Consider the following 25,617-nt stretch of genomic DNA (forward strand, 5'->3'; position numbering starts at 1 on the left):
TTTTTTTATTTCCGTTTTTTTACAGACTTTTTGTCACAACAAAGTCAGCAGGAGCATCATTTTTTTTTCTCCATTGCATTGTAATTTTGTTTTAAAGCAACCAAGAGGACAGTGATCATTTCAGAGCATAAAAGCAGAGGCAGTTTTGACATGCAGCAAAACAGGCGAGGCTGCTAACCAAGTCCCAAGGAGAGAGCAACGCTGATCCCCTCGGCCCAACCCAACCATCCACAGTTTCAACCGTAACGTATAACCCCCATTACACCCAGCACTCACAACCAACCCACCCAACGCTTCCAATACAAAAAAACAACAACACAGACGGGCAGTAGCAACACAAGGATTTTAGCTGTGAAACCTTTTTTCCACTCAAGGGGCAACAAAATAAACTAAATCTCTATAATCCCACACAGTCATCCTATTACATAACTTTCACATAAATTGCTTTCAGTAATGGATTATTCAATATTGCAACATTCAACTTTGTTTTTTTTTCTTAGATTCCCAGCATGTTGATTTGTCAAGGAAGATATAGTTTTAAGTGTCACTAGGGTAACATTGGTCATTTATTCCACACGATATGCAATTGATTGAGAACGGGTCTTATTATAAATGACAATCGGTGACCTATAAGAACTAGACGACCCTTCTCCAATGTCTCGAAAATGTCAAGGACTGGATAGATAGCCGGGTCTAGAAAGGAGCGGAGAGCAACACACATGGTAGAGAGGCCACATAATGATCAAAGTTTAATAGATGAAAAATGTCACAACCGTTCTCTCAAATCTATCTAGTACAGTACAGTGCAATAGGTGTTCATAGAAGTGGCCACACAATAATTTCAATATGGAAGTTATTAAAAAAAAATATTAACATTCTACTTTTTATTTCTCCACAGATTTCAGGGAGGACTGCAAATTTGAGCTGTGGAATTAAGGGCTACGCTTTAATTGTTCTATTATTATTTTTTTTAACATGGAGTCGTGTTTTTAATATATATGCTGTATTTCAGGGACCAAGTGTTGGGCTTTCCCGCAGCGTTTGGTCCCAAAGAGAGACATGACTGAGAAGTCCATCGGTTAATGGCTACGGAAAGAGGCAAAAAAAGGAAGAGAAAATAAAAGATAAAAAAGGGGAGGGGGGAAAAAGGAAAACTAAAAACCAGACAAAATGACCCTTGCCAACAGACAGACAAGAGCAGTGCCAGGACAGAGGTTAGTAGGGGTAAAGCATCCGTCGTTGGTCCAGGGACCACTTCATCCATCCATCTGTCCGTCCGTCCGTCCGTCCGCCTCTTCACCCACCCTCCTCCGCCGCCGCAGTGTCTCACTTCAGGAGAGCCTTTATAGCTTCGCTCTCTGCCGCTTCCAATGCACTGAGGCCGTCCGGTCCTTTCCGCTCTTTGTCAGCTCCCTGTGAAGGAGAGGCAACATGACATAAGATACAGAAGCTGGGGCCCGGTGAATATTCATAGTGTGAGGCGGTCTTCTTCACAAGCAACAGAGTGGGGGTGGGGCACCGTGGGGGTTGTCACGGTAAAGACCTGAATCCTGCATCTCATCAGGTCTATGGCCATGGCCATTAAGAGCTCAATTATGAGCTGTAATTATTGCATATATATGCCACTGAAGCAATAATGGTGGAAATTATCTCTCGCACACTTTGGGTGACCTGTGACACTGAAATCACAGCGTCGACAAAGCCCAGTCAGAGGGAGCATAGGCATAAAAAACGATCGCTTAAAGCGAACACGGGGAGAACGCGAATAAGAACGATTGTCAACAGTGTAGTTGACAGTACTACTAAAGAGAAAACAAGAGCTACAAAACAAAGGGAGAGATGGGGAACAAGGCAGCCAAGCGCAGGAACTGCAGATTTAATGGGCAGCGGAAGAGCTGAGAAACATGCAGCAGAGAGACATCCCTTTGTCTGGCCTGCCAACTTTAGCCTCTTAGCAGAGGGGCTTACGGAGCCCAGCTAGGCAGAGAGACTCCATTGTTGCGTGGAGAAGAAGCCGGGCCGTCAGAGAGGCACAGTCTGACCCAGTTTGAGTTGCCAGAGAGTTGTGAGGATGGCTGTTTGCGTGCCAACGCCATGCCATAGGAGCACCAGAGCGCGGCCAGAGATGGGGAGATTTAACAGGGCTGAGTGGTTAACTTGTCAGATCTAAATGTCTAATTGGTAGCAGGAAGAAATGGGGGAAGTGGTTGAGTTTGGTCTATTCAGAACCATACTTCACTTTTTCTGGTGAATATGATCTGGTAAAACTCCACGGCTATCTGTTAACACGTTTAGCTGAAGTACAAGACTTCCTCTCTGAAGTTCAGACACAAAAAGTTGAAGCTGGAATGAAGAAGTTTAACTATGAACAGAAGTTCAGTTCAGTTGAGTCAGTGAAAAGCTCCCAAAACGCCTGTTGGGATATTCCCATAATTCACAAACCAAAAACCTTCAGAAATCATAACTTAAACTTTGACACTTTTTCAACTGGTAACCCCACTCCACTCCACTCTGGCGTCTGTCAGAGCCAATAAGATGTTGGGCGTCGCAACTTCAGTCGAGTCGAGATAGCGAGGAGGATCAGACAGTAAGGAGGAAGCTGCTTCTTCCTCCAGCTCTGGGGAAGTCATTAGTTACTCGTTCTTGACCGTGCGGTGGGAACAGGCTCGGCAGGCCTCATTTAGACAGCAGGAAACAACATTACACCCTTGACCCGAGCCCCTGCACCACCAACACCACCACCACCACCACCACCCCCCTCAGCCTAGTGGGAACAGACACGGCATATACCTGACAAACACAATTACAGCCCCGGTGTATGCTACCATATTTGAGGCATGAGCCATCCCATAATGAGCCTTCCTCTCTAACACTCCCCAACCACCTGGGTGGTTGTTGCACCAACAGGGCCTGCTGCAACAGAAGGTCCGCCACGGATTCACACTCCCTGTGGGTATTTACTTACTTCAGCTGTACAATAATAGCCCGAGCACCCCACCCTCTCAGGATATGGCGGACGATCTCTCGCAGTGGCGCACTCCCGACACTACTTACGGTAATGAGAACGTCCACCTTTAAATAATAATCCCCCTCGTGAACACTTTCGCTGTCAAAATATTACCAAGTGACATTGGCGGCTGGCAGTCAAGCGAAGCAGTCCTAATGAATAGAATACGACCTCCCAGACAGAGCCTCCCACCCGCGTGCGTGCATAGAGAGACATCTTCATCATTCCAAGATGATGGAGCCATGCGAAACCGTGACAGGACACACTGTAGGAGCGTAAACGCTGCTGGTCTGCCGACCTGTCCATTAAGTCTTAATTATGTCATTGAGTGGAATGAAAAGGTCTCCCACGCATGAGGCCTAATATACGGGGCCCCTCAGGATGGATTATAAATATGAGGGTTACAGAAGTCTATTGACCCACTGGGCAGCCATCTAATGCGCCCGCAGCCTTACAAGGGAACCCATTTTACAGTACAATAAATGAGGGGAAGGATCGATATCTGCATGGGAGCAGCCTGTGTGTTAGCCACGGTAACAGAAAATAATTGAGGGAGGGAAGTGTTAAAAAAAACAAGGTTGAACGGAAAGAACAAGACCAAATATATACTGTGACTGACAAATGCAAGGGCTTAAAGCATGCAAGGAATGCTGCAAGCGAGGAAAACTAAGTTTCGTCTATGCAATACTAGGTCAGTCCCGGTCAAAAACATATTTGTTCAGTTATCCAGTTAACTTTTCACGGTCTAGAGTCTAGACTAAATTTGGAGAGCAGGAAATGGTCATCAGTGCAATCACGCCAAACTCATTTCCCGTAGCCTTGCCCACCATTTAATCAGCATGATAAATCTTCCACGGAAATTCCTCATTTCTGTCAGGCAGGCACAGACATGTTGGACAGCATATGCCACATGCCTTTGGCTAAATAACATTGCCGTTCTTCTGCCTATTCAAAAAGACCGGAGCTACAGTTAGTCAAAGTGGAAGTACACGAGTATCGTATGTGCGCACACAAGTAGCGGCGTGTGATGCGAGACCGTGTGGGCAGAGGTTAGTGAGGGCCATTTCCATTGCTGATTTATAATGAACTAGCGTAGCGCTCCTCTCCGGTGGCTGGCTGGCTGACTGCCTCTCTGGGATGTAGTCAGCACTCTGTGCACGGACCTGACGGCTGGGTCACGCACAGGGTTAAACAGGCCCTTTCATAATTTACATCCAACCACGGCTGAGCTTAACGCCCAGGGCCAGGGGTCGCCTCCCATGACGCAGCACGGAACGGAACTGAGGCATTTTGTCCGCCTACGACACATTTTCCTTTAGATTAAACCAAAAAGATAATTATTATCTCAACAGCCCAACGCACATGGTTCAGTAGTTTTCAGTGGGTCCCCTTTATCCGTTACACCATGATGGCAAATATAACAGAGTACATTTACTTAATACTAGAACAGTGCCCGTTGGGGGGTGATCAGGTGTGATCAAATGGCTAATAAAAGGCTAGGTTGTGCATCATTGTGATGTCAGAACAGGCCAGCTCCATATATGGGGATCTAGGGGTGATCTGGATTTGGGCCCTGTCCGGAGGCTGGGCAGAGGCTTTTGTGCTGGTCCTGTACAACGGGCGATCCCACGGACTTGACACGGGCACTGCACTCACTGTGGTGGTGTGGAACGCGTGTGTCAGTTGCACGCAGTGTGTCACTGATGAACAGTTCTCAAGTTAGGTGGATTACAGACGTTCAGAGACGAGGCACATTTATAGATAGAATTACTTTGTAGATTTTAATTATTAGTACAAAATCACACCTGTGTGAAGTGAGTGGTGCAACTCCATGTGACCCACAGTACCACAGGTGCTGGCCCGGTTCTGGCGAGCTGCCCCACGTCCGAAACGGTAGAAAAATGAGTTACCATGTGGGGGTCTCTGGGTGTCCCCGGAACATCCAGACCCCCAGGGGGTCAGGCCGATTCCGGCGAGCCGCCCCATGTCCGAAACGGTTGAGAAATGAGTTACCGTGTGGGGGTCTCTCTACTGTACTGTACTGTACTGTACTGTACTGTACAGGCACACGCAAAATCATATATACAGTTAATATGTGCGTGTGTGTTAGGTTGCGCACAGGTGGTGAAAAACAACCATGCTATTTTCGTGCTCATACCCAGCCAGGCACCCAGGCAGGCAGCCACACACAGCTCCGTAAGGGAGTGGATGCACCACTCAAAAAATAATCATCACTTCAGACCTATATACATTTCAGCCATTTGAAAAGATTTTCAAAAGATTTTTATAGATTTGTAAACTTGAAACTTTGTAATGATTAGTAGTACTTTTACTTTTTGTACTCAAGTACATTTTGAATTCCGGACTTTTACTTTAGTATTGATACTGCGACAGCCGTTGGAGATTTTATATATATATATATATATATATATATATATATATATATACACACACACATACACACACACACACACACACACACACACACACACATGTGTGTGTCCCAAATGAGTTGCCAGCTTGAGGAGGGCCTGGTTAGTTGATGCTTGGAACCTGATCAACTCCTATTGGCTAAGCGGTCATGTGGCACCTCAGGGACTTGGCTACCTGGCTACAAAGCTCAGTCTGTCAGCGCTTCAATGAGGAAACACTGCTTAGCGTGGTCTTCCCTCCGGCCACCTACGTTCTGTTATTTTCGTTATGTTTGGTCAAGTCCCGCTTAGTTCTCCCTAGGTCTGTCTAGCTTTCGTTTGTTAGGTTCAGTTGTAGTTTTGTTTCTGTTATTGGTTAGGGATTTGAGTCTGATCTTGTTGTCATTGTCGCCTTTCTTTTGTTTTTTCATTCATCACCCTGTAATGTAAGTCATTCAGTGCTCAGAGCCATCCGTTGTAAATAATATCCGTCATGCACTCCAGCCACTTTGTAGTTTGTAATTGAACTGTCTTTGAGTAAACAAATACTCTTTTACAAGCGGTGTTGTTCTTCCATATACATGTTGCGGGCAAGTTGCCCCTAGACTTCAGAACAGTCCGTGACAGATACTTTTACCTAAGTAAAACATGTGAGTACTTTGTCCACCACTGGTTGGCAGTAGTGTTGCTTGCAGGTGCGACACGGTCAAAGGTCTCGCTTTCTGTACCCTTCTCTTGAGAAGAGAGGATAGGCGACATCGCTCCCAGGACAGCACCTGGTGAACAAGTCTCAGGGGCGACTTGTGACCTTTTGGTTGCACTGGGGCGCCACTAATCCCCGTTGACACTTGACAAAGATGAGTGTGGAGCCAGCCGGGAGGAGGGCAACACTGTGGCGTTTGCTCAGATTACTGCCCCTGCACCATAATCCCTGTTCACATGAATGGAGACACGGATGACACAACAGAACGGTCTGCCTTGTCTCTTCAGATAGCGGGGTGAAGGCCGTATTTGTATACATCCATCCCAGGGGTCTTTCCATTCTTGAGGCAGAGGTGTTAGACCCAGATTAGAGAAACAGACAGTGTGTGTGTGTGTGTGTGTGTGTGTGTGTGTGTGTGTGTGTGTGTGTGTGTTGGGGTGTGTCATCAGTAGGGATGCTGAACCCAGATGGATGACGGGAGGACTCGGAAGAGGGGAGAGGAGCAGTGTTGATTTTGACAGCAAATTTTGATTTTAGTTTTAGTCATAGTCTCTTGAATTGTTTTTTTTAGTTTGTCACATTTTAGTCACCTGGAATGTTTTAGTGTTAGTCTAGTTTTAGTCGACTAAGATTTCGGTCGACAAAATCTACAGTTGATTTAGTCGACTAAAATGTATTTTGGCGGGCCTTGATGCCGTCGTAATGGCTGATTTTACGTAGCCTGGCCAGACGCAAATGAGCAGATCTACAAACTCAAGCTTGTAGATCTGCTATTTTCTGCATGCAACCAAGTGTAAAATGACTTGTCTTTTACTTATACTGGATCTCTTGTCCACTAGTCCCTTCCTACCATTTTAGTCTAGTTATTTATTTGTTGACGAAATTGTTTTAGTCATCATAGCTTAGTTTTCATTTAGTGGTATTACCGCCACCATCAGGACTGAGTGTCTACAATAGGATTGTCGTGTCAGAATGAGATATAGTGTGTATATCACGGATGTTTCTATTGGCATTAAAATTATGAATTAAAAATATGACCATGTCAATGAAAAGCTGCTATTGGGAGGGGCAGTCCAAGGGTTAACATCATACATCTCATTCCGGTCAATCACAATTGGCATCCTCACTTTTTATCCTCAATTCAAATCCAGCCAATCACTTTTGGCGTCCTCAATTATCCGTCCTCACTTTTTATCCTCAATTCCGTGGCTCAGCCATTCAAATCGATATGGGAATATGTGCGTGCGCACACACAAAGCTGGGGTTAGGGGGGGCTAGCGCCCCTACAAAATGAGTGTAAATTGAAGGGCAACTAAGATTTTACCAATCTTTTATAAATGGACAATTTACTTTTCAGGCAAGTGGTAATGACCTTTGGGCAAGTAGAACATGACCTGTACTTGCCCGACAGGCCTCTGAGAGTGACAACCCCTGAAATTGGTGTTAAGGAAAGCCATTCCTACACACGGCACAGACTACAGCTGACAATCACTACATGCCACATATCTGCACCTGCGAGAGGGGAAATAAATCAACCATACTGGACGAATATATATATATATATAAACTAGAAAAAGTGCCCCTCGGGGCACAGGTCTCCACCAGGCCAGGTCAGGTTGTGGCCTCCTGGTGGCTGGGGCAATGTGAAAATTATGTAATATTTTCTTACGCCTTCGATGGCAATTTGATGATTTGAGGCATTTTGTTCCAAAAACGTGTTTTGCAAAAATCCACCTGTTGTTGGCGCTATAACAGGCCAATGTGAAAAGGGCGATTTATTCCTCAGCCTAGTAGGAAAGTGAGTGAAAGATCTCACGTAAATTGCATGCTGCGTTCATGAGGCTTTTTGTTCCAAAGGCGCCAATCTTGCTAACTTTGAAAGCCAATTACAGCCAATTAGGATGGAATATCCTAGCCAATATCCCAGCCAAAATTCTCACACGTTTCCCCCCTTCTCCGCTCCCTCCATTGGCTCCCGGTCGCTGCCCACACAGAATACAAAACTCTGATGCTGGCATTCAAAGCAACCAAAGGCATAGTGTGTTAGCTCCCCCATATCTCTCAAGTATGATCGTACCCTACAAACCCTCCCGCGCACTCAGATCAGCCAACGCAGGGAAGCTGGAGGTACCTTCACTAAAAACGCTCCACACGTCCCAAACTCTTCTCCCTTCTGGCTCCAAAACTATGGAATGCACTTCCCATCACAGTCAGAACTGCAGCCTCACTCCCAATCTTCCGCCGTAGTCTGAAAACCCACCTCTTCAGACTCCACCATGGCCCGTAGCACTTGCCCTAGCCTAGCCCCTTAGATAGCACTTTATGTAGACTTAGATAGTATTTTAAACATACTTATAGCTTGTTATGTAGACAGCACTACAATTGCATTTTATGTAGTCATATCACTTTATAGTACACATGTATAATACTAGAATTTCGCGGGCCTTCGGCCCGCTCATCCCAGAGTTGCGTTGCCCCGCGTTGCGATACAGAAGTCCACAGATACAGAAGTCCACAGTGACACGCGTTGTATGCAGCTGTTTTGTGTTGCAGCGCGTGCGCGCGCGCGCGTGTAGTGTTGTTGTTCTTATCCATAACAATAAATGGATCAAATATGCTCTATATTAGTTATGTATAGATTTAAAGCAGTGGCTGTCAAAGGTGTGATCCAGGGACCCTCATGGTTCCTTGAGGGGGTTCCAAATGGACCCATTATAGGTCTGTAACTCTGAGAGTGTACAAATGGAACCAAGTGGACCCTACAGGTCTGTAACTCTGAGAGTGTACAAATGGAACCAAATGGACTCTGTTATAACGTTTAACTGTGATACTGTACAAATGGAATCAAATGGGACTCTTATGGGTCCATTTGGTTTTACTCTCAGAGTTATGGGGGTCCTTGAAATTTAAAAGGGTTGAGAAGCTGTATGCAATGGCTTATGTCTTGTAAAAAGAGAGACCAGCCTATTCTCCAAAGCATGATATCTTATGCTTTGCTAGGTTGTACAAATTAATATTGGGTCAATATAATTTGCAGGACTCACGTGTGTGCTCTCTGTCTCTCTCGCTCTCTTCTCTCTCCTCCGTCTCTGGGGTGTGTGGGGGGGGGTGGGGGGGGATTAGTGGCGCTGCCTGCGACAGTGCTATACTTCTCCAGCAGCGGTGCAGAACCGAGAGAGTGACACATTCTTGTGGATGTAAACTGCGCAAGTTGTAGCTTTAAAGTTCGGATTGTGTAGTCGCACCGGTGGTACAAAGTGAATGTTACAACTCGCACGGTGATGTTGTAAGGCGCAAATGCGAGTACCTAGTCGCACTGTCGAGCCCTGTGTAGTGTAGTGGCATTTTCGCTGCATCGCGAGGCGATCCAAATTCCCCCCCGCGCACGCACGCACGCACACACACACACACACACACACACACACTGGACGTAGCTGTGTGTTGTTGCAGCGCGCGCGTGTGCGTGTAGTGTTGTTGTTGTTGTTCGTGTCGATATTTGCGCGTCGGTTTGTCCCGCTTGTACCACGCCAGGTTTGCACAGTGCGCTCAGTGCGATATTTCCGAACGTGGGCGTTGTGTGTGTGTGTGTGGGTGGGTGTGTGTGTGTGTGGCTGGCTGTGTTTTGTTGCGTGGGGATCGCCATGTGAGGGGGCTAGCCAATAAGGGCCCTGTGTTGCATGTGGAGAATTGTGTAGGTGAGTGTGTGTGGTGTAGCCGAACGGGGTGGTGAGGACATGAGGGGGATGTAGCACAGCAATCGGTGACCCCTACATTAAGCTGTGTTGCTCCCAAGATGCAGTGCAAATGCGTGTTGTAGCAACCGTAGCCAATGGGAAAACAGGATGCAGTGTTGCCAGGTCCGCGAATTGTAAGCGAGTTGTAAGTAGCGTGTTGAATGGCATTTTTTCTGGGCTTGTTTTCATAGACCTGGCAACAAATTAGGCGGGGGTGTCGGTGCTTGTGGCGTGTTTGTGTTTATTATTGATATTGATGTTGTTTGTGAGTGTGGACGGGAGGCGGCTGTAGTGGCAGTGCAATGACAGTTTTTACGCGGGTGTTGTTGACTGTGGGCGTGCGGCGCGACATGAGGAGATAGCCGTGGATCGACGCGGAGGGTAAGACTGTGTCGTGTTAGTGTGTTGTTGCAGTGTGTGTTGCAGCGTGTTGCAGCGTGTCAGTGACGTAGTAGCTGGTGCCTTTTGTTCCTGTGCGTGCTTTTGGGGACATGTTTTCAATTGTATATAAGGATAGTATAGTATAGTATGTATATTTTACATAGATACTGTTACGTTCTTGATGATTGATAACTACTTTTTATATATGTGATGTATGCCATGCTTTTGTTTGCTTAATGTAAGTCGCTCTGGATTAAGAGAGTCTGCTAAATGCCTAAATTGTAAATTGAATATGAAATATGGGACAGATCCGTCTTGAACACATGACTATAGAGATACTGTGTAACGATTTGCACAATTTTTGGACAGAATCCGGAGGAGTAATATAAAAAAATGTTTTACAAAAGTCGTCCTCCTGGTGGCGCTATAACAGACCGCTCTGGAAAATTTGGGGCAGAGGTTCATCGTTGGCATCCAGGGAGTATGTGTGCAAAATGTGGCATCGACCGGGTTAACGGTGCCGGAGATTAGCTGGTAATGGACGGACGCACACACGGACGTAGTGCAAAACATAAACTCCCCATGCCTTCGGCCTGGTGGAGACAATAACTATACACTGTTGTATCAGCCCCCTCGCAGTGATGGATGCAGCTCTGCGAGTTGTTGAACACATCCCTGCAGTGGGCAGCGTTTTACAAGTGAGTTTTATTCGACTTCAACTTTGACATCGACATGACACCCGTTTGCCAGAAGTCCTTGAAGTATGTGCATCTATTCACACATGCCACACACAATGTGCCGTCCAAATTGACCCTTCTCCCCCCCACCTCTCAGTAATTGACCCTTTCCCCAGTGGATTCAACATCTGGACCAGGTGACTGACCCATGCAGATGTCTCACTACTACTACTACTACCGACAGAGCAGCACTCGCCACCGCACGCTCTGGTACTTTCGGAAACATCCGCTAAACGGCGGCCTGATGCTGGCTTATTGTGTTAGAGCTTTTTAAAAAAGGACCCTGCGCAAATCCTCTGCCATCCACCGTTCATGGCTTCCGTTAAACAATGCTTTCCTGTATAGTCTCTTTTGCTTTGCTACAGTTTGTGCCAGCTGTTGACCCTGTAATATCTGCACGCACACAGAGCTTTAAGAGGCTTCTAGAAGTCAGGGAGGCTGGGGGGGGGGGGGGGGGGGGGGGGGAGGGGTAGAGACGGAGGTGAGGGGCAGAAGAGTGCATGAATGAAAACATGTACACACAAAATAGCAGCAGCGGCGGCAGCACTTTGTAAGGCAGGTATAACACTGGGAACATTCCAGAGTCCACAAAAGGCAACGGGAGCCTTTTGTGGAGCCTTTTTGCCATACGAAGTTACCTCATCAGCAGTCAGGGCTCGCGTGAAGCATCTGACACAACAGGCACTGATGGATGGGTGAAGGATATCCTGCGCGGCCCTGCAGGGTCCGATTTCCCGGGGGCCAAGTGAAACCTTAATAGATCTGCCCGCTCCGGCAAATACCAATTGAGCGTGAGGTTTATATTTATTTATTTTCATTCTCAATTTCTTATCAGTTTCGAGCTGCCGCCGTATGCCTTTTCTGAACCTCTTGCTCCCCGAAAATATGATCTACAAGCTCAGTGTTGTAAATTGCCTATGTTTGGCCGAAAATACACAATTCACAAGTGTGAATCGTGAATGGCAAACCGCATGTATAGCGGGATATTAACATGCCTAGTATATATAGTGTTTCAAAGAGTCATGTAATTTACATTAAATCACAGGTGCACATAAGACTCATATGGATTGTCTAATTGGGACCGTTCAGTTGAATTGCTTTGCACGCGTTCGCTATATTTAATTTGTTCAGGTGGCGTGCAACCCTCAGCGTACACCAGAGATGCTCACGAGTCTCGGAGCTCGAGTAGAGTCTGGAGTCTTGGGGGTCGAGTCCGAGTCGAATCTTTGGGGGTAGAGTATGAGTCGAGTCTCGAGTCTTTAGCCACGAGCACGAGTCGAGTCTCATAAAAAATAAATGCTAAAATATGCATTTGAAAACATTATAGGTTAGAAATAAGCCACGTAGTAGGTGCATGCTCTGTATCTGACTTGTAATGCTCTGCGACGGAGCTATACAACCCGTAGCCTGAAGGGATGCAATTGGTTAAGAAGCACACAGCCTTCCGTTTTAGACTGAAACTTCAAAATAAAATTCCCCAAAAGCCAGTGCACCCAAAGCTGCCGTAGTATAGGCAAGTTTCGAGTGGCTGCATTACTCCAGTCCTGACTGCGTCTGTCTGTGTGCTTTGCTGCAGCTCTGTGGCACTAGCTGCTCGATCCAGCTACTAGTCTCACGACACTCACACGAGCCAAACAACGATTGTTGTATGTAGCCGTCTTTAAAGCAAGCGTGAAACCTTTAGTCTCACACTGCAGCCCTGCTGAAATGTTCAGATCAGAAATTACTACCCATTCATTGGTGCATTGGGAGAACCTGCCCATGCTACAAATAAGTTAACAGATGGAACTTGGAACCAATTATTGATATGGCAAAATCAGAAAGGTCATAATAATTTGCATCTACAATAATATATGATAGTATAGACAGACAATAATATTGCAAGAATAGATATTAGGTATTAACTTTTTCTCTAGTGTTTTACAAATACTCAACACAGGCAATGGATTTTTTTCTAGAAGTATGTTGTGAGAAATGTACTGTGTGTGCACAATGAGGGCCTAAGCAGGGCAAGTACATTCTAAAAGTACTCTCCCTGCACGACAAGTAGTAAAAACAAAATAAGCTTAATACCAACCTTCGCTAGCAGGATCTTAACGCAGGAGATGTGACCCTCATAAATTGCAGAGAGCAGGGGAGTGATCCCGTGTTTGTCTGGGGCCTGCAGAGGGATCAGACAGAGAGAGAGAGAGAGAGAGAGAGAGAGAGAGAGAGAGAGAGAGGGACGAGGATGCACAAGGGGTGTCAGGCAGCAAAAGACAGAAAAGGAGGAGAAAGATAACAGGTTGGCACATGTAGTAGTATTGATTTCGTCGACTAAAACTGACGAAAAGTGTTTGTAAAAACAAACAAAAACTAATGACTAAAACTATGACTAAATATATTGACAATTTCGTCAACAAAAAAAAGACTAATATGTTGGGGAGGGACTAGTGGAGAAGAGAGAACATTTTATGTCGGGTGCAGACGTTCATCCAACATACCAAAAGTCTGACATGCGCAAATCACCTGTTGCTCCCGACATGTGTTGCGTCTGCAATGACTGTCGGACTCTTGGTATGTCGGAACACATGCCTGCACCCTTTTATGTTGGGTTGCGCTCTGAAAATAGCCAATCTACAAGCTCCGCTTTGCTTGTAGATCCGTTATATTCAGAGTGCAACCAAGTGTAAAACCAGGCATTACGAATTTACGACTCCATCAAGGCCTGCCAAAACACATTTTAGTCGACTAACACTAAATCATTTCAGATGACTAAAATATGACTAAAACTAAATGCAATTTATTCAAGACTGACTAAAACAATCAAAATGTGCGGTCAAAATCAACACCAAGTCTGAGGCTCCATATCAGCAGATCAGAATTCAGATCGACAGTATATTTAGTTGGACGCAGAATCGCAGATGTTGTGCAACGAAACTTAAGGCAGATTTACAAGCTCTCAAGCTGAAGTGCTGCTATTTACGACGTGCGACACTGCATGCAACACAGTACAGTACAGTACAGTATATATATCGTGCCATTAATCCCTACACAAGGGCACGTCACGCATTATGAGAATAAATAACTTGTGGGAGAGAGAGGCTTTATTTCCCGCTCTCCGTTTTTATATCATCATGTCCATGAATTACAGGAGAAAAGCCCACTCCACACACACTATTTATCTATCACATTTCAGCAACCCAGACTCTTATCTGCGAGGAGGGGTGAGCGAGTTGTGCATTCTTAACATCATTTTGGGGGCGCTGAAGGGGAGGAGGAGCGAGAGTTCAGTTGGTGCTGCTTGTCGCGTCTGAAATTCCAAGACTGATGGGGATGCTTGGCGAGTGGATAAGTAAGAGGAGATACTGTGCATTGTTAAGGAAGGTGTTCTGAGAGATAGCAAGCTTCTTGAGAAATTATGGCAAGCTCGCAAGAAAGACTATTAACAGCAAACTCATTGTTGGTTTGGTGCTCATCAAGAGTTGCGACACATCAAGCGGCAAGCTAGATAGGCTTTGACTAATGGGCCATATGCACACATAATAACTCTTCCTACTTCCGGGCCGCTTCTCTACTTCCTTCACAGGTGTTAACAATGATAATAATTAAGGCTCTGTTCCATTTAGTGTGCAGTGGTTCTCAAACCTTTTAATTTCAAGGACCCCCCATAACTGAGAGTGTACAAATGGAACCAAATGGACAAGTCAGAGTTACACACCCGTACGGGGCCATTTGGAACCCTCAAGGACACTTTGAGACCTACTGGTGTAGCAGAATGTTTCCAGTGAGCCAACATGCACAATATTAGCACCCCTGACTCTGTTGGACCAGAATGGAGCAGAGCCTCCATTAGTATCATTACTCTGTTTGACCAGAATGGAACAGGGCCTTCATTAGTATCATCAGTAACATCTGTGAAGGAAGTAGGGAAGGGGTTCTTTCCAAAATGGCATGTATGCCTATACTAGAGCCCATTTGGTTTCCACTTTCCAGAAGCGACTAGCAGGGCATCCGCTTTGTTTTCTACCGATTTCCAGCACTTCAATGTCTATGGACTGCTGCTAGGCAGAAGCATTTGCAGCCACATTGTGTGATCAAATCAAGGTTATAATAGTTTAAATCCTGCAACTGGCGAATAAGTCAGGTGCAGGTCAGGATTGAAAAGGGCCAGAGTAAGTATTGTGTAAATTAAAGAAACCTCAAGTTTTAGTTAAGTATAATAACATTTGAGCCAATAGAGTGCTGTAACATCATTTGAAGCGACACCTATGCGGAAGGGTTGACTCCCACGTTTAGGCCAGTGCAGCCCATGCGTAAATCCAGGCTTTCGTTTTTCGCGCAGACGAAATGAAAGCCTGGGTATCGAGGCTATCTTCCGATTAATGTGTGAGTGGGTGACATTAATATTTTACTTCAATATGGACATCCCTGGCTTTTGTTGGGAGAAATGTGATCGGTATTCCAATGTAATGAATGGTTTGGCTGGAGTAGTGAGGACAAAAGTACTTTTATTATAGTTGACTATTCTTGCTCTAAAACAATAGGAAGAGCAGTTCTTCCTGTTTTAAAGTTCCATACTGATGAAAGAAAACATGGAAACTGACTTCCAAATCAAATGTCACATGTGCTTACTGAATGTTTTCATAATTAATCTTATTAAAATATATAAAAGAAATAACATAGGCACACATGTTGGTCAATTCAAAGCATCGATTTTTTTCTTAAATTGTATTGTAAGCTGAGAATGTATGAAAATCCTTTGAAACCATACATTATATATACCAGACCTTCAGTTTTCAGAATATCATAATCTGTAGTCTGTTGGGTCAATCTAGGCAAGTGATACCTCTTTTTGTAGCTCCCAATATGCTCCATTTTCATATGAAATATGCGCTAAACTGCACCATTTACTGCACGGTCACAGTTGGCTTCATAATCAGTAGGCACAAGGCAGAGGTTGTTCTCGCCGCGTGTCAACTGTGAGCGAGGTCAATTATTCTTCCTTGTGCATTTGGAGGCGCAGTGCTAAAAGGTCACCGTATAGTCTCCTGGGAGACCTTTGGGAGAAAAGCTGCATTACACAACCCCTCCCAGAGTTTTGCATGTCAATATTACTTGCATTATTTTGGGCGGGAACCCCTTTTGGTGTTTTAAACATTATGTTATAATTTAGCTATTGAAAAATGGCAGATCTACAAGCTCATAGCGCGCCACCGAGTGGCGCGCTATGAACTTGTAGGTCTGCCATTTTTGAAAAATCGTTAAAATGTGCCTCAAATCTTTCCGATTTTTTTTATTTTAATTTCGATGTTAGGCCTAAATGGGTTAAGGTGCCTTTAGTGGGTGGCTGATGCAGCTCAATGCTACAGATACAGTAGGAAGGCTACTGAGGCTTAGGCCTGTCACGGCTTACAACGCGCGTCGTAAGCTGGTGGATCAGCTATTTCAGCAATGAAAAACATAATTGCAGTAATTTCTTTATATATATATTTCAGTTATTTGTCATATCTTCCATTCTGCCCTGTGCACTCGTTATTATGAAGTCTAAATGGCAAAAGCGGAATTGTAATTATATTCGCAATATTCCAATTTCCAACGCCAAAAACACAATTAAATTGTCAATCTCAATTATTGGTGCGACAATTAATTCATTGTGAACTTGGATGTGTAATCGTGACAGCTCTACTGAAGGGGTAGAGTAGTACGACCAGTTTATCAGAGGAAAGACAATGGCTCATAGTATTCTGCATCGGTGCACGTGTTGGTCAGTAGGCAAATTAATGCAAACACAGTACATTGAGGCAACTCTACGCTGTTATGGTGTGTTCACACAAGCAGATGAAACGATGCAAAAACACATCACAGCATAATTTGCGGGAGCTTCACGAGTCCCTTCGTAGCTTCCCGTCGCTGGCTTCCATGGACAATGAATGGTAGGCTGCATCGTGTGAACGCAACATTTGGTTACCGTCGCTCTTACATTTTGGTTGTCACAATTATTTGAGATAATCACAATTATTTTGTCAATCGTAATCGTACATAAAAAGGCTGAAATAGCATATCTACAAGCTTGTAGTCGTAGATCAGCTATTTTAAGTATAACATTTATAGAAACGCTGTTTTTCTTGGTATATTTTAGTCGATTTTATCCGCCCTGTGCACTTTATTTTACGAAGCCTAAAAAGGCCAAACAGAATGAATGTGATTTCTATTCATATAACAGGTTCCAATTTCCAATGCCAAAAACACAATTAAATTGTTATATTATAGCAATTATGTGTGACAATTAATCGTCAACTTAAATGTGTCAACCCATTCTAGACGGGAACCCCTTTTGGTGTTTATAGCATTGTGTTATACTTTAGCTATTGAAAAACAGCAGATCTACAAGCTCCCGCGCTATGAGCTTGTAGATCTGCTATTTTTGAAAAATCATGAAAATGTGCCTCAAATCTTTTAATAAATATTATTTCAGAGTGAACATTTTTAACTCAAATCTTTGCTTCCGGGGAGGTCCCTGGAACAACATTTTCAGATGGGGGTCGGCGGCCAATTACATATCATTTTTGGGGTCCTCGACATCAAATATTGAGCACCACCGATATAGAAACATAGGTATTTCAGATAACTGTCATGATTTGGAAGATTTCTTTTTAAATATCGACGTCAGGCCTAAATGTGTTAGTGGTGCCAGCCCTCTCTTACATTGACGTCTGCTCCCATAGACAGCAGGTATTCCAGCATCTCGTCCTGGCCACAGTCTGCAGCGTAGTGCAGAGGCTTCCTCCCGCCCTCCAGGGTCCTGTTCACGTCCTCAGCCTGAAGAAGAAGAATAAAACGCAAAGAAGTTGAGATACTACAAAAGATGCAAGTTGTTGTTGCAGCAAGCCAACAGTGTGCATTTTGCTTTGAGGAAGATCCTCATTTGCTTAAAAAGGAGAACTCGCGCAACTGTTGATGCTGCAACCTCCCTAACACAACACATTTATACATATGACAAATAAACCTGAACAATAATGGGACACAATGTTTTGTTATCGACTTCCATGCTGTGGTGTATGTTCTTAGTCCACAAACTGTCAAGCGTAAATACACACACACACACAAAGATCCATTCATAAAAATGAAATTATTTTGTTGCCTACAGCCTACATCTGTTCATACCAGTGAGGTTTCTGCACATTTTCCCATATGGATTATATATTCATTAGAAGAATGTTGATCTATGCTAAAAGCTGGACTATTTCAGATTAATCACAAACACAGATAGAATCTTCTGCCTTCAATTATCGCAAAAGGTGTACAAGACCTCCACTGAGAGGTGAACAAAGCAGTAGAAAATGTAGTTCCGAGTGTGTGCGAGAGAAAGAGGCATATCTCGTTTCCCCAAGACCCCTTCTATGAAAGACCTGTGCTGCGGATACCAACACACATGGCTATCCGCATCCTCAGCGGGGGCCACCGGCCCGGCAGGCGGCAGATCTGATAAAGGCAACAAGCCCATCAGGGGAGGGGATGAGCAGGAGCCCTGGTGCAGAGCTGTGCAGGCCTGATAATCAGCCCGGCTTAGGAAGGGTTACAGACAGGCTTTGGCTAATGCTCACGGCGCGATGATAGCCGCTCTGACGGGCTTACACAGAGATCCTTCTCCACAGATTGACAGACAGGCGCGACGCATCCCTCAGCGTGGAATATCATTCATCTCAGACTGAGAGGCTTGGTTCTCCAGAGCTGCTGCTGGCACACGTTTGTTGTTTAAAGTAGGGAAGAGGGATGGCACAAACTGACCATCAGCTCTATCGATTATTCAACAGCCCCCCCCAAAGAAAATGACGTTAGTATATATTTAATATTATACACACACATGGCCATAACATTACATGTTGAGTGCTGTCTATGCTTTAATGGTCTCAGTACACACACACACACACACACACACACACACACACACACACACACACACACACACACACACACACACACACACACACACACACACACACACACACACACACACACACACACACACACACACACACACACACACACACACACACACACACACACACACACACACACACACACACACACACACACACACACACACACACACAGTTAAAAAAGGTTTTAAGCCAGGGCACCACTTTATGCGATCTCATTTATATCTCCATTTCACTTTGCCAAAAGAAATGTGTCAGCACAACTGCATTGCGGACCTTCAAGTAACTTTTCAGCCGTGTAATTATGACCATTGGCATTGACCAGTCAAATCATTATAATTCCTGCCTGCTACTCAATGACCTTTTTCAGTTCAGTCACATCATTATGATCCATGCCTGCTGCTTATTATTCACCTTTTTATGCTTTCCCCTGAAGGTCAGATACAGATGGAGAAAATAGGATTCCAATTCTTAATTTTCCACCCAAGCCTGAATCCATTAGCAATTATGGAAACCCAGCCTCAACCACCTCTAATAGTTTTTAAAATGTTACCTTTCATGGTGAGAGCGCTGCCGCTGATACAATGGAGATGGTCTCATTTTAGCTGAGGAAAAGTATCCAGACCTCTGAATACAATGATGTCCATGGGCTGCAATTGGATCATCACAAAAGCTAAAATTCACAGGCATTAAATTAATCTGTGTCATTAGAAAGGCAATTCTAAAAGTGACTCTCTTCACGATAAAACACAAAGTTTTATCATCTTCTTTTCGGCTTTTCCCTTCAGGGGTCGCCACAGCGAATCATCTGCCTCCATCTCACCCTGTCCTCTGCCTTCTCTTCTCTCACACCAACTAACTTCATGTTCACTACATCTATAAATCTTCTCTTTGGTCTTCCTCTAGGCCTCCTGCCTATGGCAGTTCCAACCTCAACATCCTTCAACCGATATACTCACTATCCCTCCTCTGTACAAGTCCAAACCATCTCAGTCTGGCCTCTCTGGCTTTATCTCTACAACATCTGACATGCGCTGTCCCTCTGATGTACTCGTTCCTGATCCTATCCATCCTTGTTACTCCCAGAGAGAACCTCAACATTTAGTCTCTGCTACCTCCAACTCTGCTGCCTGTCTTTTGCTCAGTGCGACCAGTATAAACCATACAACATGGAACATACATTTTAACCAAAATCTTGGATAAATAGGGTAGATCATGATGGCCAGTGAGAGAGATTTGAGACGAGCTGACCTGTCGTTATTGAGAGACTCAGTTAAATAAATAAAAGACAGCACAGAACTGAAATGAATGCCAATGGTTGGGTTTCCCAAACGCATATGGTATAAGACTTGTAGTGCTGCACATGCTCAGATGCCCTCTATAGGCCTCACACAGAAGCCTGTGAACATAGACATTTCGTGCATAGATGTGCCACGTATGCCTGCCGGAAGTAAAGAGAGCCTACTGTCAGCTGTCCAAATATTATTACATTTCAGAATGGGAGACCTGAGGCCTACCATACCAGGCCTCAGGCCTACCGTTGCGTGGCGTGGCGTCTACCTTTATATGTTTATGTCAGTTCCCCAAAGTCCTTCTTAGAAGTGCTCCGATCGCTCGGCCACCGATCGGTGATCGACCGATTTTCACTCAAAGCGACTGGATCGGTGAATTTACCCGAGAAACCGATCTTTTATACCATTTAATTGGTATAAAAGTCAATCAGATATACAGTATATCGTTTTGCATCTTTGTGACAGGCCTAAACATTATCCCCTTCCGCCACACACACACACACACACACACACACACACACACACACACACACACACACACACACACACACACACACACACACACACACACACACACACACACACACACACACACACACACACACACACACACACACACACACACACACACACACACACACACACACACACACACACACACACACACACTTTTGAAATAATAATTTTGGAAATATTCAAATTGTCACCTTACGCACAAGAACGGTATCGGCCAATCGTGAGAAAAACAATCGGTGATCGGGTTACGGCCCCCAAAAACCTGATCGGAGCACCTCTAGTCCTTCTGGTACTTTTACATTTATAGAGGCGCAGACAGCATACACAGACGCTCAGCGTGTATGAAAAGGAGGATCAGTGAAAAGGGGTATGAAAAGGGGGCAGGTATTTATAAGAATTTATTCTTCTTCCTGCTCCTTTTCGTCATAGGTGTATCAGATACTGTATGAAAGACAAATGAATTATGAAAGATATTAATTGTTATCTATTATGATTTGTACTGTATTGTGTACACTATGTGCGAAATAAAATGAAATGAAATGAAAGTGATGCCAGCGGTAACTTTTTAAGCATTAAATCTGTGAACATGACACTTATTTCCTGTGTGTCTCGCGCTGCGAGTTTGATATGTGCAGTCGTCTCCTCCTTGTCCAGTCTGCATCCCAGGGGAGATTAATTTGCGTCCCAAATACATATTTTTATGTCCCCAGGAGCGGACGTCGGGATTCCCTTAAGACTCTTAAAGTTTACTCTTCTGTCCCCTGGGGATAAACTCAACTCTTCATTTTAGCCTGCCGTCAACATACCATTAACCAATTCAAAACAAGTCCGTTTGTTAGGCTGGCGGACCCAACATGACAAGCGCCTGACTGTGCATGCACACGTGTGCGCTCGGTTGGAACAACATCGTCATTAAACTGGTGACTTCAGCAAACAACCGTCGCATCAACTTGACGTGAATTTGTGCAGTATTCAAAATAACTCGTCCGGATGGAAGGGTTGTGTATGCGAGAGAGAGAGAGATAGAGGCGGGGGGGGGGACTGAGGCACTGTCACTGGATGTGTGACAGTGTGTGAGAGAGACACGCTGTTGTGTAGCCTGCCCTATACTACTGCATATGTCTGGATTAGCATACCAATACTGTAACCACTAACCACCATAAAAAGAATCTTTAAAAAAAAAACACCGAAATGTCTTTTATTAGGGTCCTTCATTTTTTCCTGGTACCCATTCAAATAACCACATGTGGGTCCCAGGACCCATTACATTAAAACCACTGAATATGTCTTTCTGCTTTTGCTTTCTGATGAACAGGATGTGTGAATACACAAACCACGCTGGCTACACAAAGCCATCTAGTTTTAGTCTAAAATGGCCTTCACACAATTTACAACAGACAATCATTATGGCTATCTTATGTTTGCCCAGATATAAACAGTTTTACAGAAGGAGCACTATTACAGTACTGTATAGGTATGTTATGATGGGCCCTCAGGTAGAATACCAGAACACTCACTACCCCACCCAAAATACTGTACGTTCACGTTAAACTCGAAGGAGCACACTGAAACAGAACTCACAAATGCAGCAATTGTCAGGCTTGCATGAATGATTACCGGATGTTCAGTAAGTACGGCTTTATCCAACTATGGGCCATGGCTTTGAACCACACTTGTTTGTTTTTGTCCCAACTACAACAACACAAGTACTGTAGATGATTTCGACTCCCCACTGAGTCCCCACCCACAAAACCACTGTGGATCTGATAACAGAAATTCAGACAATGTCGTCAGACTAGCACAGAAAGATGAACTTCTGTCTACTGTCTAGTGCAGTGGTTCTCAACCACTGGTCCCTGGTGGTCCCCAGCTAAATGATGGAGTTGGTAACCAAATGGACCCTTATAGATCTTTAACTCTTGAGTGTGAAATTAAACCAAATGAACCCGCAATTTTACACTCTCAAGACTTACATTTTGTTAAACATCTGCATTACTTCATTTACAAGAAGTCTACACAATTGGTGAATGTAGGAGCATTGAGCAATGTTATTTTGATCAACTTTTGCTTGTCATCTCTCCTATGGTACCACTACTAACATCAAGACAGCATGGAAATGTGGCCAACATCTTATTCCAAGACACCTTTTGTGTCTGAGAGGCCTACATCTCGACCAAATGGTGGTGTGTGGCTCAAATACCGAATAAATAAGATGATAGAAATTCAGACAACGCACAGAAAGGTGCACTGCAGTTGTGTTTAGTGGTGGGCCTTGCATCAGCTTAACTTCAGCGGACACCTGGCTGACAGGAAAAAAAAGACCCCCGCCCACAAAAACAGTACACAGACAGACCGGCGGGGCCCGTAGGGCACATTGGCTATAGATATATGAGCTGTTAACATATTTTCTGGTGGTCTGAATTGCAGCTGCTGTTTTATACTGTTGTAACACAAGTGGAAACAACATCGTCATCACGGACACAGCCTGCGTTTACCATTCGGTGTTACAACTATGGGCCGTCTGAATAACTTAAGGCTGACAACAATTAGCTTAACAGGTTGTTTAGCTTGCTAGCTACAGTAGCTATATTGCGCACACACACACACACACACACACACACACACACACTGCGTCTCACTCACACACTGTCTCTCTCTCTCTCTCTCTCTCACACACACACCCAGGTGTTTCATAATAGTAGAACTACTGTGCATAGCTTAGCTAAACTGTAGCTAACTTCGTAGGCTAACCAATTTGCATGTCTGCAACCGGCTATAAACCTATTCAACGTGTCGTATCATTGCCTAATACGAAGTTATAGGAACTATAGGCAAGACGAGCATATCATTATAACGAAGCCGTTATTTTGAACAACAATTCATTTGTTAAGTAACAACTGTGCTGCTGCTGCTGCCTGTCTACCGTTAGCCAGTCATGCTAACTACGTTAGCACACAAGGAGGAGGAAGACTTCCAAGCATTCAACACAGCGCGAGCGAGGGGGGAAAGAAGGGCAACAACGGTCTCTGTTTACCTTTAGCAGAAGGTTTTTGACCTCGTCCAGGTCTCCGTTCTTCAAGGCCCACGTTAATTCTTTATCTCCCATCTTTTTATGTGCACTCACTCAACTCACTGGTCGTGTTTTCACTCAGCCCGCGGTGTGGCTTCTTCTTTCCTCAGTTGAGTTCCACTCAGGCAGCTGTCAACTTAATGCTAGTGCGCTAAAGTTAGCAGTGTTGCCATATTGTGTGAGGGAAATAAGCAGCCATGCAGGTCTATGAAAACAAGCCCCCAAATAATCAACTATACCTGTATATATACACTAACTATGGCATGCTATTTTCTACAAGCTCACATCTGCTATTTTAAAAAAATGTCTCAGAAAAAAGTGACAAATGTTCAAATTTTTTTGAAACATTTGATCTGGTATGGGGTAGCTGCAATTTGCAACACTAGATTCATTTTTAAGTGGTGCAACCACTTGAGCTTTGTGTGTCTGTGGGTGGGTGGGTGGGTGGCTGGCTGGCTGGCTTGGTCTGTCCGAGCACGAAAATAGCGTTTGGTTGATTTTCACAACCAAATGTCGCTGTTGCGCAGCCTAACACACACACACACACAGTACAGTACAGTACAGTACAGTACAGTACAGTACAGTACAGTACAGTACAGTACAGGGACCCCCCCATGGTAACTGTCATTTCTCAACCGTTTCAGACGCGGGGCGGCTCGGCGGAACCGGCCTGACCCCCTGGGCGCATGCCTGGGGGTCTGGATGTTCCGGGGACCCCCCGGCAACCCCTGGGGACCCACACACGGTAACTCTGTCATTTCTCAACCTTTATACAGCTGCAATGTTGGTGAGTATTTAATACAAGATCAGACTTTTCTATTTGGATCAATGGGCTGTCAATGGGGAGTGTTGCAACTCTAGATTCAATCCATTATTTAAAGAAATTGCGGCTAGTCCCCTAATGGCACAACATCTTTTTTGATGTTGTGGGTCCTTGGATAAAATGTATCTGGGGTCCTTGACATGAAAATGTGTGAGAAGTTGAACCACTGGTTTAAACGACATTAGGAAACAAAGCACCTACACTTTAGAAACTACACACTTTAGAAACAATTGACAAGCAACTTTGGATAAAACAAGTCCAAAGCCGCTTATAATAAGCCGACATGGCAACACTGGTTAGCTCTGTCAAACTCTTCCTGTCGCCAACCAACAACACATGCAGGAGCTGCACCGATAGAAGATGGGTGGCTCCGAATAACCACCGAAAGCTGATGTCTGATTCTAGACAGATTAACGTCGACAAGCAGTGTCCGATTGAAGATCAAGTGGAGGAAACAATAAGTTCTAAATGGTGAAGTTACAGTAATGCAGAGGGATCCGCCTTTCTGTTGATGACAAGAAACACTACGACAGTCTCGTTTCGTTTCTTCTTCTTTGGTGCTTTACGGCAGCGTCTCATCCCTGATGCATCCTTATGTTGTATTTACTGCCACCCACCTTAGTATAATATACAGGCTAAGCCATAAAAGTATCAATAATGCAACAAGTTTCTGTTACAAGTAAAAGTCTGGAATTCAAAATGTACTTGAGTAAAAGTACAAAAGTATTGTAATACTGGACTTTTAACTTCTACATTGTGGTATTGATACGTTTACTAGGCTAAGTAAATAATGTAAGTACTTCTGTTAATCGTATACTCCCAGCTGAGAGGACCTGAGTTCATGCTCCCTCACTGACCAGGCACGTCCACAATATTAAGACACCAACCAATTATGATTTTGTCAGACCTGTGGCTCTGTGTCGTTGACTCGTTTATGACAGTGGTTTTCAACCAGTGGGGGTTTCAGGTGGTCCCCAGCTAATTGATGGAGAGTTGGTAACCAAATGGACCCTCTCAAGAG

The 25,617-nt window shown here is 44.5% G+C and overlaps 1 protein-coding gene across 1 annotated transcript; it reads right to left on the reverse strand.

Annotated features, from left to right (window-relative positions):
* Positions 1-723: 723 nt before the first annotated feature.
* On the reverse strand, positions 724-23,951 carry mtpn (myotrophin). The gene is made up of 4 exons (XM_079494025.1): positions 23,738-23,951; positions 17,661-17,774; positions 13,051-13,134; positions 724-1,413 (listed from the first exon to the last, which is right to left on the reverse strand). The coding sequence occupies exons 1-4, from the start codon at positions 23,807-23,809 to the stop codon at positions 1,327-1,329; spliced, it is 357 nt and encodes a 118-aa protein (XP_079350151.1). The 5' UTR covers positions 23,810-23,951; the 3' UTR covers positions 724-1,326.
* Positions 23,952-25,617: the final 1,666 nt, after the last annotated feature.

The sequence above is a fragment of the Electrona antarctica genome, assembly GCF_951216825.1.
Source record: "Electrona antarctica genome assembly, chromosome: 23".
NCBI classification, from domain to species: Eukaryota; Metazoa; Chordata; class Actinopteri; order Myctophiformes; family Myctophidae; genus Electrona; species Electrona antarctica.